Genomic DNA, 17,521 nt, shown 5'->3' with positions numbered 1-17,521 from the left:
ATTAGGGTTGGAAGCTGAGATCTAGAATACTATGAAGTCAGACTGCCCTTCTCTCTCTCTCTCTCTCTCTCTCTCTCTCTCTCTCTCTCTCTCTCTCACTCACACACACACACACACACACACACACACACACACACACCATACACACACATTAGTTTTGATTTTAGTTCCTGGAAAGTCACCCCTTAAGGTGATTCTGAGATTGTAATGCTCGTCTCAGAAATAGATAACAATCTTAGTTCCTCGTCTTACAAATATGAATAAAACAATCCTAGAATTTATCACGAATATAATTGCCTTGGAAGCACTATTCTTTAAGCTTTGGCCATTTCAATAAATATAACACATAAAAACCAAAATGCTCTTTTTGTTTACTTTTGCCCACAGTAATTTAAACTACTGTGGTTCAGAACCCTTTAAACAAACTCCATTTAGGAAAGAGATAAAAATGTTAAAGATCCAACTAAATGAATCACTCTTTTGGGGCCAAATGGTTTCACAGATACCCCCTATAACACCGATTTCTTGTTTCTCTCACTTGCTTTATTCTTGCTGTTATAAAAAAAATCCAAAATAGTGATTATCAAATTTCTTTTAATGAGCATAAAATTTGCATATATTTCCAGAGCTTCTAAAAACATTCCTAAACTGAATTTAGACTGTGTGGAAAACTGGTAATGGCTGGGGAAACAGTTTAAATTCAAGGTTATTTTTATCCACAGCATTTCCTAGTCCACAGGCTCACTCTATTGTCATACAATAGGATTTTATAACACTGGTTTGTCTGAGGCTTCTTGTCAGAGAGTTTAGCTTAGCATGAAATAAAATGATTCTATTGTAGGTGCTTAATCTATGGAGTCTCGCGCCTTAATCAGAGTCTCGCGCCTTAGCTATAGAAGCCAGCCACATCCAACTTCCTTAGCACTTCAACTGGGCCTGGCTGGCCCTTGGAGCTGGGGTCCACTTTGAACCCACCGTTTTTTCCTGGAACACAGCTCCCACCCATAATCCTCTGTCTTCACTTGGCTGTGCCTCCCCATTGATGGGGCTTCATTCTTCCTTCGAAGCCTTCCCTTGTCCTCAGATGTGGATAGCCTATACTCTTTACCCATGGTGCTTTTCGGCCTGTGCTATGAGGATGCAGCAGAGGGTCTGCATCCCGCTGTCCATTCTGCAGTGTCTGTGAGGGCTCTGGGTGTTGTCTCTCTAGTTCTTAATATTGTGCAAGGTCATAGAAGATGCACAGTAAATTCTTGTACGTAGTGGTGGTTTGAATGTATTTACACAGGCACATATATGTCGGAGGTCTCTATGAAGATCATCTGCACTAGGTAATATGAAAAATGAGTCTGGAGGAAGCCTAAAGAGCCTATAGGATCCTGGAGGAACACACTTATGAACATATGGCTGTCAAACAGGACTGACGTCTGAAGAGAATCAACGAAATGATGTAAACACAGAGTTTTGATTTCCAGAGAAGGAGATACGGGAACAGAGGCTAGGGCCTCCCCAGGATGGTTTTAATCGAACCATTTAAACTTGACTTTGAGAGTAGTTTGGGATATTGGTGGGTTTCTGATTAGAGGGAAAGGGCTGAGTTCATAGCCAGGGCTGTGGAACAGATCATGTGAGGAGGGGGACTGTGGTGCCAGTCGCAGCGGGAGCGGGTAAGAATATGGTGCAGAGGCGAGGTCTCAGATGACGGCAACAGCAGTGGGCAGAGACTGGCAGTGGCAGAAGGCAGAGGAAAAGTATTTTTGATAAAGCATCAAGGAGTCGTCGATGAGGAGGACGAGAGGAGACGAAGCAGATGAAATGATGTGTGTTAGGTAAAGAAAGGCTGTGGGAAGAGCCATCATTCCAAGCAGAACTAAGACAGGCTACACAATTTAAAACATTAATATTAAGGTCTAAGACTGTCATTTACTTATAATGGAAAATACAAGACCGTCATTTCTAAGGGAAAAAAAAATCAGGGAATTAAGAAAGCTGAGAAGAATTTGCATTGAGGGGCCTCAAGAGCCATGCTTACAAAAGGCAATAAATCTGTGGGTGTTTAGATAATCTGCTCGTCAGTTTACAGAATTTTATTAATATTTATTTAAATTATAACTACATTGTTAAAATGATTTAAAAGGAGTTTGAGTAATTTGGTAGTGTTTCAGGACTGGGCACTAACTTAGATTTTTTCCAGGTCATACTCACTATGAATGAATAGCAAAAAGAACAAGGAGCAATTAAAAAAAAAAAAATCACCCAAAGATCCTGAGAGTGTGTCTTTGTGTTCCGCACTAAATCTCAGCAATAAAAAGTTTAATTAAAAGAAAAAAAACCTACAAAATGCATGCCAGGAACTTTGTTTGCTTTCAGAGGGAACAGATGTACATCGAATGCTTTGTGTCATTTCTAGAAAGATGGTGGTGTCTCTGTGAAATCAAAGATGAAATTTACCTAGAAAAATCCCAAGGGAGTACCCTCTACTTCCAAAATCTTCTGCTTGGTCATAATGAAGTGGGAAGCAGACTCCATTTTTCCCATAAAAGTTGCCGAAATAATCCTCTCTGGTGAAGGGAATGGCCGCTATGAGAAATCCCACCACCCAGATGCTGGCGAGGACCACAGCAGTCTGGCGCTTGCCCAGGCGCAGGTTGCTGAAAGGGAATACGATGACAAGGAACTTCTCCAGCGTCAGGAATGTCAGCAGCAGCACCGAGACCTCTGTGGACAGCGTGGCCAGGAAGCCCAGCAGGCGGCAGGGCACACTCTCCATCCACAGCAGCGCATACTTCTGATACTGCCCTCGGTACTTGATGTCAAAGACGCCCACGGAGAACAGGTACACCCCCATCAGGCAGTCGGCACCTACAGGAGCCAAGCAGCCCAAGACAGTTGCGTTCAGCATCTCTCCTTTTAATTTCCTGGATCCTTCTTCCTGTATTAAGTGAACCAGTGTAACAACCTGCTAGACCACTAACTAGCCAGTGGATCTGATTCATTTTCCAGTTAAAAGGCTGGAAAGGGGTAACAATTTCTGAGAGGTAGTATATAAATGAAAATATGTACTACTAGTATAGTTAACAAAATATTCTTGACTAACACTAATATCTGCCCATCTTTTTCTTGACAGTGGCAGGAGTGGAGAATCAGAGCTTGTCTCAAGCATTTGGGCTTTTGTAATTGAAATTAATAATAAATTACATTTAGTTTACAAATCTCAAAACTTATTCCATCTTCCATCTCCCACTCATTGACTGGTGTTTTCATTTCTAAGATGTGATTCCCAGGGCTGTGTTTCATGCTAAGAGCTTGTAGCCTAAAATCATAAAGAACAATTCATTTACATCTAGAAAATATTTGCCCACTGAAGCTAATTTGTATTGAAGGATATCTGTTGAATATAAAAACCTGTACACACATCACACACACACACACACACACACACACACACACACACACGTGCATCACATACATATCACCTCATAGAAGACATTCCATTTATACAAGAAGCGTACTTACAACAAAGGATTTTGATGGACATAGCGTGAGTCGTATTCTCAGCCTTAATGAGAGATCTCACGGCTATGACAAGGAAATTCCCAACGCAGGTAATGAAAGCTATAACCCAGACAGACACTCTGAGGATACCGTTAGCCAAGAGGTCCTCAGACGAAGAAATACCATCAGTCGACGGCATACAGATTCGGACATGGGGGACATAGGAGCAGTATCGAAAGGTTTTCAAATAACTGAAGTCAAAGGAGAAAAAGAGAGAGTCATTTGGCAGCAGTGATTCCAGAACCCCTACCAGGGCTACAGGTGGGAGTAGGGGCTGGCACTTGGCTAGTTGACTTGTTATTGTGAAGTGTTATCATTCTTCAGTAATTTGCTGGTCTACGTGGGGCTGTTGGAAAGACTAGCGCTGTATGGGACACAGACTTCAGAAGTGTGTGTCTGTGTCTGGAGGGAGTCAAGGGTCAGGGGACTCTAGATCTGAAAGTTCCGGGGGCTCTACTACCATCCCTGACCAAACTGGATCTGAGTATTCTAAAAAGTAGATCACTATATAAAAAAAAATTGATCTCTAGTCAACACCCCAGGCTTTTACTGTAGGGAAAGTACGACTCACAAAAAAAAATTCTCAATTAACACTGAGCATCTAGCCTTCTTCTTGTGCTGGCTGAAGGGGAAGAGTCTGAGACTAGGAGTATTGAGTCTTGCTGGGGCTGAGAGGAGAAGCAGTTACCTTAAACACAGGGTTTATATCAGAGTTTCTTTGAAAGGACTAGAGTTTCATTTCTAGAGGGAAATGGAGGTTTGTTTGTGGCCAGTGCTTTTGTAATCTGGGCACGGGAACTCTTGATGGTTGGTGAGGGCCAGCTCTTTAGGTTTTTAGGGCCACGCCCTAAACATGTATGTGTAGATTTTCTCCCACAGCGCGAGTTCTGTCATCTTCCACTGTGTCTTGCAGTTCATTCGAATACTCTTCCCCCTGCCCCCCAGCTGAATATATTTTTGCCATTTCCGAATTCAGTTTCCGCACCAGTAGATTCCATGGTACTATGTGGAGCCCTCTGGAGACTGTGTGCCTGGCCATCCTTAGCTACCCGGCCTCCTTCCACGCAAGTGCAGTGGCCTTCTAATCTTGCACAAGTCAGATCCAGGCCCCTCGGGGAGCCTTTACTCTCCCTTTTCTTCGGATGTATTCGGTTGTCTCAAATGCCACGTGACTGACTATCCAAACCCTTCATCTATCTCTACTTTATTTCACGTATCATCATGGGATGAATAGAAATTTACTTACTGGCTCATTTAGTCTGACTTCAAAGCTAAGTGAAAAGTACTCTGGCACATTCTTCCTCTCTCTCATCACTGAGTCCTCAACCTTACTCCGTGCCCGCAGGATGCTAAGGACTCAACGAACGCCTCCTATCTAAGGATGATGGGTTGTTGAGTGCTGGGTGTCTCGGAGACATACAAAGCAAACTGTACCCCAAGCAGCTTAGAGTTGTTGGCACCCAGTTAAAGGACCGTGACATCTGACGTCATCGGTTTCTTTTCCTACCCGGGACACCTGGCACAAACTTGATTCTTTTAGGACTCCATTATACTCAGTGTCTTCAGAAAGAGAAAGCCATGTTGGCTCTCCCACTGTGACCAGGGGCAGGCAGGATGGGGAGTGGGGGTGGGGTGGGGGGATGGGGTGAGGAGGTAGGGATGTTTCAACAAGTGAAGGTCAAGGAAGGAGAAGAGAGCAGGTTGTTCATCAGGGATGTAGCTAAGCTAGCTCTTTTTGTTGTTGCTTTCCTGTTTGCTGTGGGTCCCTCCATGACCTTGGCATTCAGACGCCAGCTTCACCAAATTCACAAACGTCCGGATCTCTCTAGCCTAGGACAAACTCGCTGTCTGCCTGCAGCATGTAAAGAGCGGCCTCATGAATTATTTATCTAATGGTGCCACAGGAAGGGGGATGAGCAAAAGCACGCGCATACGCATTGAACACCTGTCTCTTAGGCACCACGCCCCCTGCACAGACACAGCCAAAGTGTTGTCCCCAAAGAGCACCTGAATTCACCTCAACACTCTCATCGACTGGCTGCACCCAACTTGGGATCTTACATCGATTTCTCCCTATTTTTGTGGATGACAATGGTTAAATTTGAAATCAGGAACATATAGATCATATACAGTTGATAAAGAAATGGTCACGTTAAAAATAAACACATATATGAACACAGCTTACACAGTGCACTTTAGCCATATATATGCAAGTGACTTAACAAAACCGATAAAGATTAATTACCTCCATTTGCAGTGCACTTTTAATAAGAGAAACAACACCTGGAATCTACATAGCCCATATCTGAGAGCAGCCGACTGCTCATTCATGTGAAGTGAATTAATGTTTCCAGGTCTCCTGAGTACCCTTTAGCCAGTGACTTCATTTGATGTAATGTGTGGCATTCTGGTACCCTGATCACTTATTGGGCCTCAATTGGGTAAACATCGTGTTTCCAGAGAGAAGGGTCATTCATGTCGGCACATCATTATATTGAACTCTATTTGAACAGGGACCAAAGGTGACAAAATTAAAAAGTTCTCAATAGGAAAGAAGACGTTTGTTGCATACAAACACAGTTCAGTGATAATTAGACAGTTGAGCATGAGAATATTAGAATTAATTCACCATGCCTTCTTTTCCCTCCATCCCTTCAAACATACATACATGTGAGAAAGGTTCTTCATGGGCTGGAACATTCCTGTGTTTATGTTTGGAATCTCTATCCTTTCCAGGTCTCTGGAAGATATATACAATAGGTTTCACGTTTTTAGGATTAAACTTTGAAACCATTTCATTTTTTTTTTTTGGTCATATCTAAAATCTAATACTTTGAAATTTTATGTTACCAATTCAAATATGGCTAAAAATTCCACAGTAGGCATTTAGAGAAAAAATTATTAATATTAACATCTGCTGAATGTGGGAGCTCTTGTGTCACTTAGATGCAGAATTAGGTTTTAATATAAAACTGGTTTTGATATGGCAAGGGGCTGAGAGAATGGTTGCATACTTGCCGGACAAACACAAGATTCTAGCTTCCACCTCCAGAAATAATAAATAATCGATCGATCAAATGGCAGCAGTGTCTGATGTGAGCTTAACATTATTTTTATACTTTGATTTAATCAGCACTGACATGGAAGTTTAAGGGTTTCATAGCTAGAATTTCCAATCTGAAAACATCATTAAAGTGAGTCTGATGGGAATCTGGGTTTGAATATTCATTTCTCCCTGGCCTTTGGAGTGGAACCCGGGAGGCAGTGGGAAGATGGTACTCAGAAACATTATTTACTAAGACCCCAGAGGGACCAGCAGGCATCCGGGCATTCTGAGTTAGCTGGAGAGATGGCTCGGTGGTTAGAGCCCTGGACATTCTGAGTTTATCCAGGCACTTCGGAAGGTCTGGGTCTCAGAGATCCCTTCAGGACAGTGTACAGGAATAGACACAGAACTCTCCAGAAGCAAACGGGGAGAGGGGAGTGTAAGGCAGTGAGAACCTCCTGCTTGCAGCAAACGTGCTTGAAAGACACCGTTAAAAAGCAGGGTTTATCCTGGTGCTTTTAGCGGACCCAAATAAAGATTTTTTTTTTTTTTTGCAATATGTTTTTTTTTAAATTTTCCTTGGCTCCATGGCTCCTTCGCAGAAGAGTTCCTTTACTCGCTAGAACAGGATTAAAACGTGAAGAGATGCTGATACTACAAAATCATCATGTGGCCTCTCTTGGAGAACACTTCAGCTTTCTTATTTGCTAATCACCACTGACATTTTATGTGGATTGTGTGGTTGCTGTAGCACAGGGGTCACTACAGCTTGTATGTAAGGATGTCCAATATCTGAATTGATGTCCAGTTAGTGTTGGTGAGGTATGTATTCGAGTGAGTCTTAGAAACAAACAATTAGACAATAAATAAGTGAGAGAATGAAGAGAGAAATGCGTACCTAACAGTTACTACTTGGGAAAGGGATCAGACAGCGGCGGGAGAATTTTCTTTTTAGAAATATGGTGCAGTGAACCTAGCACCTCATGTGGGTCAAGTGGTCTGCATTCTACATTCCCCAGCGGTTTAAATACATTCTTACACAGGACTGCGTTGTGCAAGGAATTCAGAGCAGAGTGAATATCTTGTGTAGTGTACGGATGCATCACCTGTCAATCAAAAAACTTACGGCCTATAAGAAAAGGTAGAACAGAAGGTGGGACTTCCGGTAGGCAGAAAGAATTCTGGGATAGAGCCAGGCATGGGAAGAGTCGCAGGGGGAAAATGTGAGGTGTACAGACGTGTGGTAGTCGAGCAGAGGTAACCAGCTACGTGGCAGAATGTAGAGTAGTGTAAGTTGGTTATTTTAAATTATTAGCTAGTCATGGAACGTGCCTAGCTCTATGGCCTAGATCTTTGTAAATATATTTTGAGTCATTATTCTGGGGAGCTTGGGGCTGGGAGGAAAACAGTCCCATGCAGTTGAGTCTTTATAATGAACTATGATGACATTGTCTATCTAGGGAAGAATCATGTTGAAGGCCAGAAGTTGGCTGTTTTAACTTAACAGCAGGTTAGGGCTGGAGAGCTAGCTCAGTGGTTAAGAGCACTGGCTGCTTTTCCAGAGGACTCAGATTCACTTCCTAGCACACACAAGGTGGCTCACAACTGTCTGTAACTCCAGTTCCAGAGAGCCAGTGTCCTCCCCTGGCTTCCAAAGCTGCTGGTGTGCATATTCACATATCTGCCTTTGTGAGACCCCGACTTAAGAGCGTTTCTACCTAGAAGGTAAAGCCCCTGGATGTTCCCCAAGCTTGTTTTCCCTGATCTCTAAAAATACAGCCAGAAAGAAGCTCTTTGTTCTCTATAGCCAGCAAAAAGCCTTTTTGTTTCTATACTTTACAACCAGAGATGCCTGCCTTCCTGTGCTGAGGACACAGAGATAAAAAAATTCAGAAAGAACTCACTCCCCACTCCTGCCCTGTAAATTTCACCAAGGACACCCAGAAGAGAAGAACTCTCCTCCCAACTCCTCCTAACTCTTCCCAACTCCTCCCAACTCTCCTTCCAACTCCTCCCAATTCCTCAGCTAGCTGTTAAAAGCCCCCTACTGTCACCGTTGGGGGGGAGGGGTATTGAACTCCCTGCCCTGCACGGCAGAGGGACTTCATCCTCAGCTAGCTGACAATAAAACCTCTTGCAGTTTGCATCAGGTGTGGTTTTCTCTCGGGTCATTGGGGTGCTGGCCAGCTCATCCGGGGACTTGAGCCGAGGCCCAGCTTCGGGGGTCTTACACCTTCACCACAAATAAATATTAAGTCTTTAAAACAATCACAACATGATATTTATAGACTTTGGTTATAAATTACACTCAAGCTTCCTAAAAACAAAGACCATGCTGCCCATCAGTGGGTGCCCACTGACACTGACTAAAGGACTGCTAAATCATGTGTTTTTAAATAGATGTCTATTAGACTAGAAATAGAAATCTATTTAACAAAAAGGAGTGTGATATTTAATGTTGTCTCTGGTGTAGTGGAACAAACCAGTGACCTCAGCACTTGGGAAGTGGAGGCAGGAGGGTCAGAAGTTCAAGGTCACCCTCAACTGCATACTAAGCTGGAGGTTGGCCCATGCTGTGGGAGACCCTGTCTCAGAATATTAAACAGTCAAAAGCCCTACATTTTAAACAAGCAAAACAAAACAAAAACATCAGTCTTTGGAGTCAAAAAAAAAAAAAAACTGTGTCAGGCTGAAATAGGTAATATAATATGGTTTTGGGTCAAGACAAATACATTTTAGCCAACAGATGGTCACCCAGGGGGAAGGAATCACAACATTTATAAAGAGGAATTGGCAGGAGTTTTGGTAACACTGGAACTAAATTGGCTGAAATTGTAAAATACCCAAACAACACTAAATTGTTTGAATGTTTGTCTTTGTGGGAATGTTCTTGTTAATTAAAAAGTAAGGATCTATCTTTATCCTGTGATTTCTTAAAGGAGATGGGACAGAGGAAAAGAAAGAAAGTCTTAGAGAATTTATGTCTGTGAATCTTTTCCAAAACAAAGTTACTACATACTTAATTCTTCACGAAGATCATGATTAGATTTTCCCTCTGAGCACAGTTCTCTGGATGGATGTATATGCAATTTCAAACACAGAGTGGCTTTTTATACAACCAAGTGGCCATAACAGCAGCTTTGCTATGACTTAGTTCATAATTGACAGTGGACAGTGGTGGTCAGGATTCCCTGGACACCCCTCCTGGGATGCCTGCCCCAGCATGAGAAACACCCACTAAGAATCAAATTTGTCTCTAAGCAAGATAGCCTCCCTACCATGGTAACCGGCACAATTAGCATGCTTTACTTACAGAGACTGAAGTTGTTTGAGACTTCCAAACTGGTTCTTGTGGACATACAGAAGAGGGTTGGATGACAGGTTCCTTATTTACCATTAGAGGAAGGGAGGGGATAATAAGTATGACTGTTATTATTATTTTGGAAGGCTGAGATGTTGCCACTTAAATCTGATGATGACACAGGGGAACTTACAGCTTCTGGAGAAGATGAAGGTCGCTGAAAAGGTGGACTGGGAGTTTTGTTATCATATTGTTAGACAGGTCCCTGTTGATGACAGTGAAAACCAAACACAATTACACTGGGGATAAGTGTCAGGGATGTCTCTCCCCACCGTTACTGTCTTCCCACTCGATGCAAGAGAAAACACGAGTCCAGTCCAACCAGGCTGCGAACTCATGACATGGCAAGACCCCATGAGTCAGTGAGGGGATTGATTTCCATCGCTGGCAGACCATGTAGCATCTTGCTCATCCAGTTCCTGTCTGGAATTTCCTCTCACCCTGTTGCCAGCACATTCTGCCTCTGAGATCTCTAACTCTTTTCCTCTTTGGAGTACACTGTGTGATTCCCACTCATTCCACATGTTTATCCAGCTGATCTTTTTGAGGTCAGGTCTTGAATCTTCTATTTATACTGCATTCCATCTAAATGGGCGTCAGCCACTCACTAGCTGCTCAGACAATCCTGAGTAGATAAATTTATATATTTTAAATATACCCCGCCCCTATTACTGGGGATTGAACCTTAGACCTCGTGCATGCTGGTCAAGTGCCTTTCCACTGAGCTACATTTGATGGTAGCTTAAATGCATTCTTATATAGTTCTGTTCTAATGAGATATACCATTGTCCAATCTAGAAAGAGTCATAGTATAGAGTCTAGAGACTGCGGCAAAGAGATCTGTTGCAATTGGAGACACAAATCTGTGGAGGGTCTGGAACATCTCTGAGTAGAGACAGTGTTAAGGAAGGATTAAACCTGTGTACAATCGCCTAATTAAGGATGAAGAAAAATAACTTAAAAAAAAAAAAAAACAACTGTTTTTTGGGTGTTTTGCCTGGATACATGCATACCACGTGCATGCAGTTCTCATGACGACCAGGAGAGGGCATCAGATCCTCCAGAAGCTACCGATGGTTGAAAGTTTCCATGTGGGTGCTAAGACCCAACACGGGTCCTCTAGAAGAGCTGCCAGTGCTCTTACCTGCTAAGCCATCTCTGCAGATGCCAAAGTATAAAATTTTAACTATTGTTGATATCTTGCAGTAGATATGGGCTGGCTGGCTAGAAATAACTATAGAGGTTTTTCCCTTTAAGAAAAGTTTACTTAAAGTAACAGCCAGGGTTAAGGTTTGGGCATGGTCTGTCCCCAGGTGTTATGTATGGAAGGCTTGATCTATAGCGTTGCCATGGTGGAGCCTTCAAGAGGAAGCGCCCAGTGAGGAGTGTGTAGGCCACTGATGGATACCCTCAGAAAATATTGTGGGATCCTGGATAGCTCCTGCAAGAGAAGAACCCCAGCAGGTCTGACCTGTGACTATCTCTTTGGCATCCCATCTCACCGTGCAGCCTCTGTGTACGTCCTTATCATGTTTACAGCAGAGGCTGAACTGGTGAATCTGACTGGTGTTGGACTTTAAAACCGTGGGCTTAACAAACCTTTTTTCTTGATAAAGGCACCCAGCCTCAGCTATGTTGTGACAGGGGCAGAAAACGAACAAGTAATCTATATCGTAAGGGAAGGGAAAAACAACAACAGCCCTGAAGCCTGGGAAGACGTCGAGTCACCATGGTCGCCAGGTTGGGCGGGGGCGTCTGCCTCGCTGCTACCTGGGACTTCCTTGGGAATTTTCCCTCCCGCACATCCGGGGTGGCAGTGCGCTGGGATGAGGAGGAGAGGGCTGGAGGAGGGGGCAACAACAGCAGCAACAACAAAATAAAACGTGAACGACAAGGGGTGGAGCCATCAGTCCAGGTTTATGGAAATTAGGAAGTGCTAGAAGACAGGCGAAGGGTTTGGTTTTATAGGTTTAGTAAAGGAAGTACAACTTTTCAGGTGAGAGTAAAGCATGACTAGAAAAAGCATGGCCCTGGCTACCATCCTCAGGGACACCTACAAGTGACTCAGCATGAGTGGAAGACAAAACTATATGGGGAGTTGGAGAGGAAATGCGTGGGTCCCTGGGTGGAAGATATGAGGGCCGTGCACAAGCATTGAGATCATGTGGGCGGGGGATGGGGGATGTTTCTAGAAATGTCATATTGCAGGCACCCACCCCAGGGGGCCGGCAACCTGCACTGAACCAGTCTCCTCTGCGATGGATGCTGACGGTTGAGAATCGAGCAGGTGAGCGGATGCAGTGCTTGAGATGACAGGGTGACAGTTACTGAAAGAGTTAGGAGGGAGGTGTCCACATGAACCATGTGAGGGCTGGCGGGGGCTTCTCGGAGTCACTAATAGGGATCAGGGTCTGAGAACATTTAGCCTTAGGAGGGAGCAAGAGGAAACCGACCTTAGGACTGGCTGTTGGGGTGGCCACTATTATCATTAAGATGGAAAATTCTAGCTAGAATAAGCACATTTGCAGCAAACTGCTGTTTAGCATTCTATGTGGTGGACTGCAGCCAAGTAGGGTGGGCTTCCCGTGACAGTACAGTGCTTGCTGGGACCAATTGAATCCCCAGGGAGGACAAAGAGTAAGCACACATGCATTCACGCACACCCAGAGTCTGCTTCCATCCGCGCTCTCTGCTATCCGAACCTGTGCCCAGGGCAACTGATCTAATGCTAGGTAGCTCCCTGAATCCAGGTCTGCATCCATTCTGCTGCAGACTGAAAGCCATATAGCGTGGTTCTCAACCTTCCTACTGCTGACACCTCTTAATACAGTTCCTCTTGTTGTGGTGACCCCAACCATAGAGTTATTTCATTGCTACTTTACAACTGTAATTTTGCTTCTATTATGAATTGTATTGTAAATATCCGACATGCAGGGTATCTGATGTGCTTCACCTGCTAACCACTCCGGATAACCATCCCTCTGGTCAGATACAATCAGCTAACAACACATCAATCAAGTCGCTCTTCATCTGGCATCCATTGGGAGTTAGCCATAGCAGCCATTAGATAAATACCATCCACGTGTTTGAGGCTGCAGAAAGCTCACCTCGTCCCCAACACACATATACATGACATTGACCCAAGGAAAATAGGCAGAGAAGGTAGGGCGGCCTGGCTCCTCTATCAATCCCAGCACATGACTGTAATGTGCTCTTGATGTCAGGATCATGTGTGCTTCCTTGATTGTTTTTTAGTGTCTAACAGTCTACAGAAGTTTGATTGTTCCAAGTAGAAAGAAAGTCTCCCTCATCATTTAGATTAATAATCTTGGAAGAGAGCAATCATATTCTTCCTAGTAGACCATGCTACTTACAGTTCTCCTAAATTTTTTAATGAAGAAAATGTCTTCTCTGGAACAAAACCAATTTGATTTCTAGGCAGAAACCTGAAAAACATGGTGAGAGTCAGCACTGGGTTTTGTTTTTTGTTTTTGTTTTTGTCTGCTGTCCCAATCTCCTGCTGGGAGATGCCACCGCTCACTACAGTGCAATTGAATAAGCCTCCTTTGAGGGCTCAATGGGATAGTTTTCTGGTTTGTAACCCGAGCCAAGGAAAACTTTGCTCCTGAGGATACCCAGTCCCTCAGTCCCTCAGGAAGCACTGCTGGAGAAGCTCCAAGCACGAGGGTGGTCTGAGAAGTTACACCTTGTTTGGTTTCTGATCATTCTTAAAACTGTCTTTTTAGAAATTTTTCTTTTTCCTTATTTTTCTCTGGTCACCTGTGGAATCAACAAGCATTGCTGAGTGCCTGCTATCCCCAGAAAACTCCAACTGCCAGAAACACAAACTAGTTGTGTTTCTTATAGCAGGAATGACAAGGTGCCGATTGGCCAGTTCACCTGCCCTTCCCCGCCCCCAGGACAGGCACGAACAGCCATCAGAATTGTCAGTCAGAGTCTATGACCAATCGGAATGCAGTAAATTGCTCCCACTTTCTTCAAGAACACAGACCCAGTTGATGAGTCTAGCCACTGTGCAGTAAAGCGATTTCATTTCACGGCAAATAAACACATCATTCTTTGCCCCTTTTCCATTACTGAACATTCACATCAAGGCTGGACACAAAGCCGTACTTTGAAATCCAGGGTCATCCTTTTCCTCAACTCTCCCAACCTACGGGCCTCTCGTACCGAAGTGCACGTGTACTTACAGAACCGTGAGCGAGTCGCACGTGAGGAAGGTGGAGTTCGTTACGTACTTTATTCCATTGTTTGCCAGATCCCTGAAAGCCACAGACACCATTGTATAAATCATCTGCTAATGGATGCTTCTCATTGATAGAACAGTTCTGAACTTTTCTTTCCTTAATTCTAGTCTATTTTTGGCATCTTTCCTAATGTTGGTGGGCTTTCTATAATTTATATGGTTTCTGTTTTCTTTCCAACTGATGATAAAACAACAACAACAATAATAAACCTAAGGGAAGGACCATTAGATATTTGGGGTGGGAGTATCTCTCTTGGCTGGGCACCATGCTGTTAGCTCTCCTTGGTGGTTTGAATGAGTCTCAGTCATTTGAATACTTGGTACCAGTAGGTGGCTCTTAGGGGGAGGACTAGGAGGTGTGATCTTGCTGGAGGAAGTATGTCACTGGGGGTTGGGTATTGAGGTTTCAAAAGACTCTTGCCACTTTGCTTCCTGTTTGGGGTTCTAGATGTGAGCTTTCAGCTGCTGTTCTGGCCACCTGCTGCCTGCCACCTTCACACTGCACCATAGACTCTGACCCTCTGGAAAAGTAAGGACAAAATAAATGCTCTCCTATAAGTAGCCTTGGTGACAGTAAAGACGAAGACACTATGCTATATGCTGGATTTCATTAGTCCCCCTCCCTTGGGCTGGTAGAACTCCAGTGTCTATGAAGCATTCCTGCAGGGTGTGGCATCATTATGCCCCATTCAACACACGAGCCAGGCCTCTGGGAGGCTGGGGTTATCATGTCCAGCTCGCCGTACACTTGGTAAGTGTCAGAGAACAGTCTTTCCCCATCAGATCTTTCTGAGTCCAAAGGCCAGACACTCAAGTGTCATGTGGCAATCTGGACCACTGCCCCACATTCTGACCCCATGCCAATCAGTATCTTGGTGAAGCTTGAGCCCACATTGTCCTGCACAGACTGTTCACCAGACTTAGGACATGAATCTTGGTCTGTGTGATATGAAAGCGTATGTAGGCCTCTTCTACCCGGACCTCCACGGAGAGGCTGATGCCCAATATAGCACTACTCTGCGTGTGCCAGGGGCACAGCTTCAGAGCCAGGGAACTTTCTAGACGCGTAGACTCCCAGGCTCCCCGGCAGACATGCTGGGTCAGAAGCTTCTCTTAGGATGCCCTCCTTGAGCTGTTCAGAAATGTCCTCAGGACTCCAGAGAGCCCTCGTGGGGACACTGCTTCCTGCCAGCTGGACCCTTGGCACAGCTGCCATCCTACACACTCGGAATGGCCTCAAGAACCTCTGTAATTCTCATTTTTAGCAGTGTAATGAGGCAGGGGGTGAGAAAAGAAAGCAAAATTTTAAACTAGTTTTTCTAATAGTCTCTGTCTCTGTCTTTCTCTTTCTGTCTCTTGCTCTCTGTCTGTCTCTGTCTCATTTAACTATATAGGCCTAGCTGGCTTAGAACTCTTATGTAGATCAGACTGGCCTCAAACTCACAGAGATCCACCTTCCTTTGCCTCCTGAGTGTTAAGATTAAAGGTGTGCACCACCATTTCTTGTCTTTTTCTCTCTTTTTGAGGCAGAGCCTTGTTAAACAACCCGGTTAGGCCTCATCTGTGAGATCTACCCGCCCCTTCTCTTTTCTGTTTCCCAGTATATAAATGAATATGTTAAATTCCTAAGTATTTTTGAGACTAGGTCTTATGGAGTCGAGCTTGGCCTCAGCCTATGTAGCTGAGAGTGGCCTTGAACTTCTGACCCCTCTGTTTCCACCTGACACGTATGAGGGAGGCACACGAGGCAGGGAATAGTGGGTGGTGGTGAAGCCATGAGACTCTCAAGTAGGTATTAGTTATAAGGCAAGAAAGAGTGGGAGTGGCTTAGCACAAGTATCTAACAAAAGCTGACTGGTCACCTATCACATGGTAGGCATGGTCTCAGTCCTGATTGGGCATGGTATATCCCTGTGGCTGGAAACACATAGGCATTCACTGAAGCAGACCAATGCATTCCGAGGGTGATATTCTGGGCGTTGAAAGGGAATGTTAGAGTTTAGCTAAAGGAATGACGGAGGAAGACTTTCCCAGCTTCAAGAAGCACATGAGCCTAGAAATGGTTGAGAACTGTGGTTTGCTGCGTCTCGACAGAAGGGGTGTATGGAGGACGGTGGAAAAAGAGTGGACGGGCAAGGGATGGTGGCGCTGGGAGAAACAGTTAAGGGATAATAAAATTACTTGGTAAAAGCAAGCCTTTGTAAAGTAAACACACAGAGACTTTGAAATGTCCCTTCTTAGACAATATCACATCGGCACTGATGTGTTGTTAGTCAGTTTGGTTAGAACAAGCAAGAGAAGAGAAGCCGAGTTACAGTGGACTCATGGAACTAGGTGCTGACAGAAAGAGCAGAAAACCCTGCTTGCTGTCTGTGGGCTGACTGTGTGGTAAGTTCGGGTTGGCTGCAGAAGGCTGAGCAAAGCCTTACATGTTTGGGTATACTCCAAGGACATTTTTATTTTAGTTCTTAAAGATTTGTTTCTTTTTATGTAACGTGTAGGAGGGTCTTGCCTGCATTCATGTCTGTGTAGCATATGCTCGGTGCCTGTAGAATACAGAAGAGGGCATCAGATTTCTTGGAACTGGAGTTTCAGGTGGTTGTAAGCTGCTGGGACTTGAACCCACGACCTCCCAAAGAGCAGCCAGCACTCTTAACTACTGGACCATCTATTTAGACCTCTTTTGTTTTCCTTTTGAGGCAGAGAATTCACTCTGTAATCCAGGCCTGGTTTAAACTCTCAATCCACCTGCCTCAACCTCCCAAGTGCCGTGTTCCAGCTATCCTCAAAAGATACTTAATCATTTTATTCCACAAGCTTATCTTGTGGAATAAGATAAACTTATCTCAGCAAGTGTATACCAATTCCCTGCTGCCCCCCCCCTCCTTGAAAGAGCTTTGAAAGAGCTTTAAAAAACGGGAAGTAACCGTTAGACTTTGGATTGGGAGAGACATCCTAGAATCCACGTCTTGCCTCCTTCATCCTAGCACAGAACAGGTTCAATCCCTAATGAATACTCACACCCAGTTGAGTTGAGGCATCTGAGCACACAACGTTTCAGGAAGGGCCTCGAGCCGGTTACCCACCATGGACCTTCACACAGAGAAAACGGCGGTTAGACACAAAATGACTAAGTTACATTAACAAGAGGAGTTCTGCTCTTCCACAGTTTTGAAAATTGTCCGCTGTAATTTATATACCAGGATCAAGTCTTTGTATATAACTATGCCTTTACACATAGTGCTTACGTGTGTGTGTGTGTGTATGTGTGTATGTGTGAAGCACTAAGGTG

The 17,521-nt window shown here is 44.2% G+C and overlaps 1 protein-coding gene across 3 annotated transcripts in view; it reads right to left on the bottom strand.

Moving 5' to 3' along the window:
• Rxfp2 (relaxin family peptide receptor 2) overlaps positions 1-17,521 on the bottom strand; it is a 64,147-nt gene that overhangs the window by 12,339 nt on the left and 34,287 nt on the right. For 2 of the 3 annotated variants that reach the window (XM_021162803.1, XM_021162804.1), the window contains exons 9-15: positions 17,251-17,322; positions 14,174-14,245; positions 10,096-10,167; positions 9,915-9,986; positions 6,224-6,295; positions 3,517-3,746; positions 2,452-2,862 (exon numbers count right to left, since the gene is read on the bottom strand). In XM_021162803.1, the coding sequence (XP_021018462.1) occupies positions 2,452-2,862; positions 3,517-3,746; positions 6,224-6,295; positions 9,915-9,986; positions 10,096-10,167; positions 14,174-14,245; positions 17,251-17,322 (1,001 nt within the window). Of the gene's footprint in view, positions 1-2,451; positions 2,863-3,516; positions 3,747-6,223; positions 6,296-9,914; positions 9,987-10,095; positions 10,168-13,336; positions 13,409-14,173; positions 14,246-17,250; positions 17,323-17,521 lie in introns of all 3 variants that reach the window. The other variant, XM_021162802.1, reaches the window with a different exon arrangement.

Source organism: Mus caroli, chromosome 5 (genome assembly GCF_900094665.2).
Source record: "Mus caroli chromosome 5, CAROLI_EIJ_v1.1, whole genome shotgun sequence".
Classification (NCBI taxonomy): Eukaryota; Metazoa; Chordata; class Mammalia; order Rodentia; family Muridae; genus Mus; species Mus caroli.
Note: the sequence above shows the minus strand (reverse complement) of the source record. Positions and strands in the feature narration are given on the sequence as shown.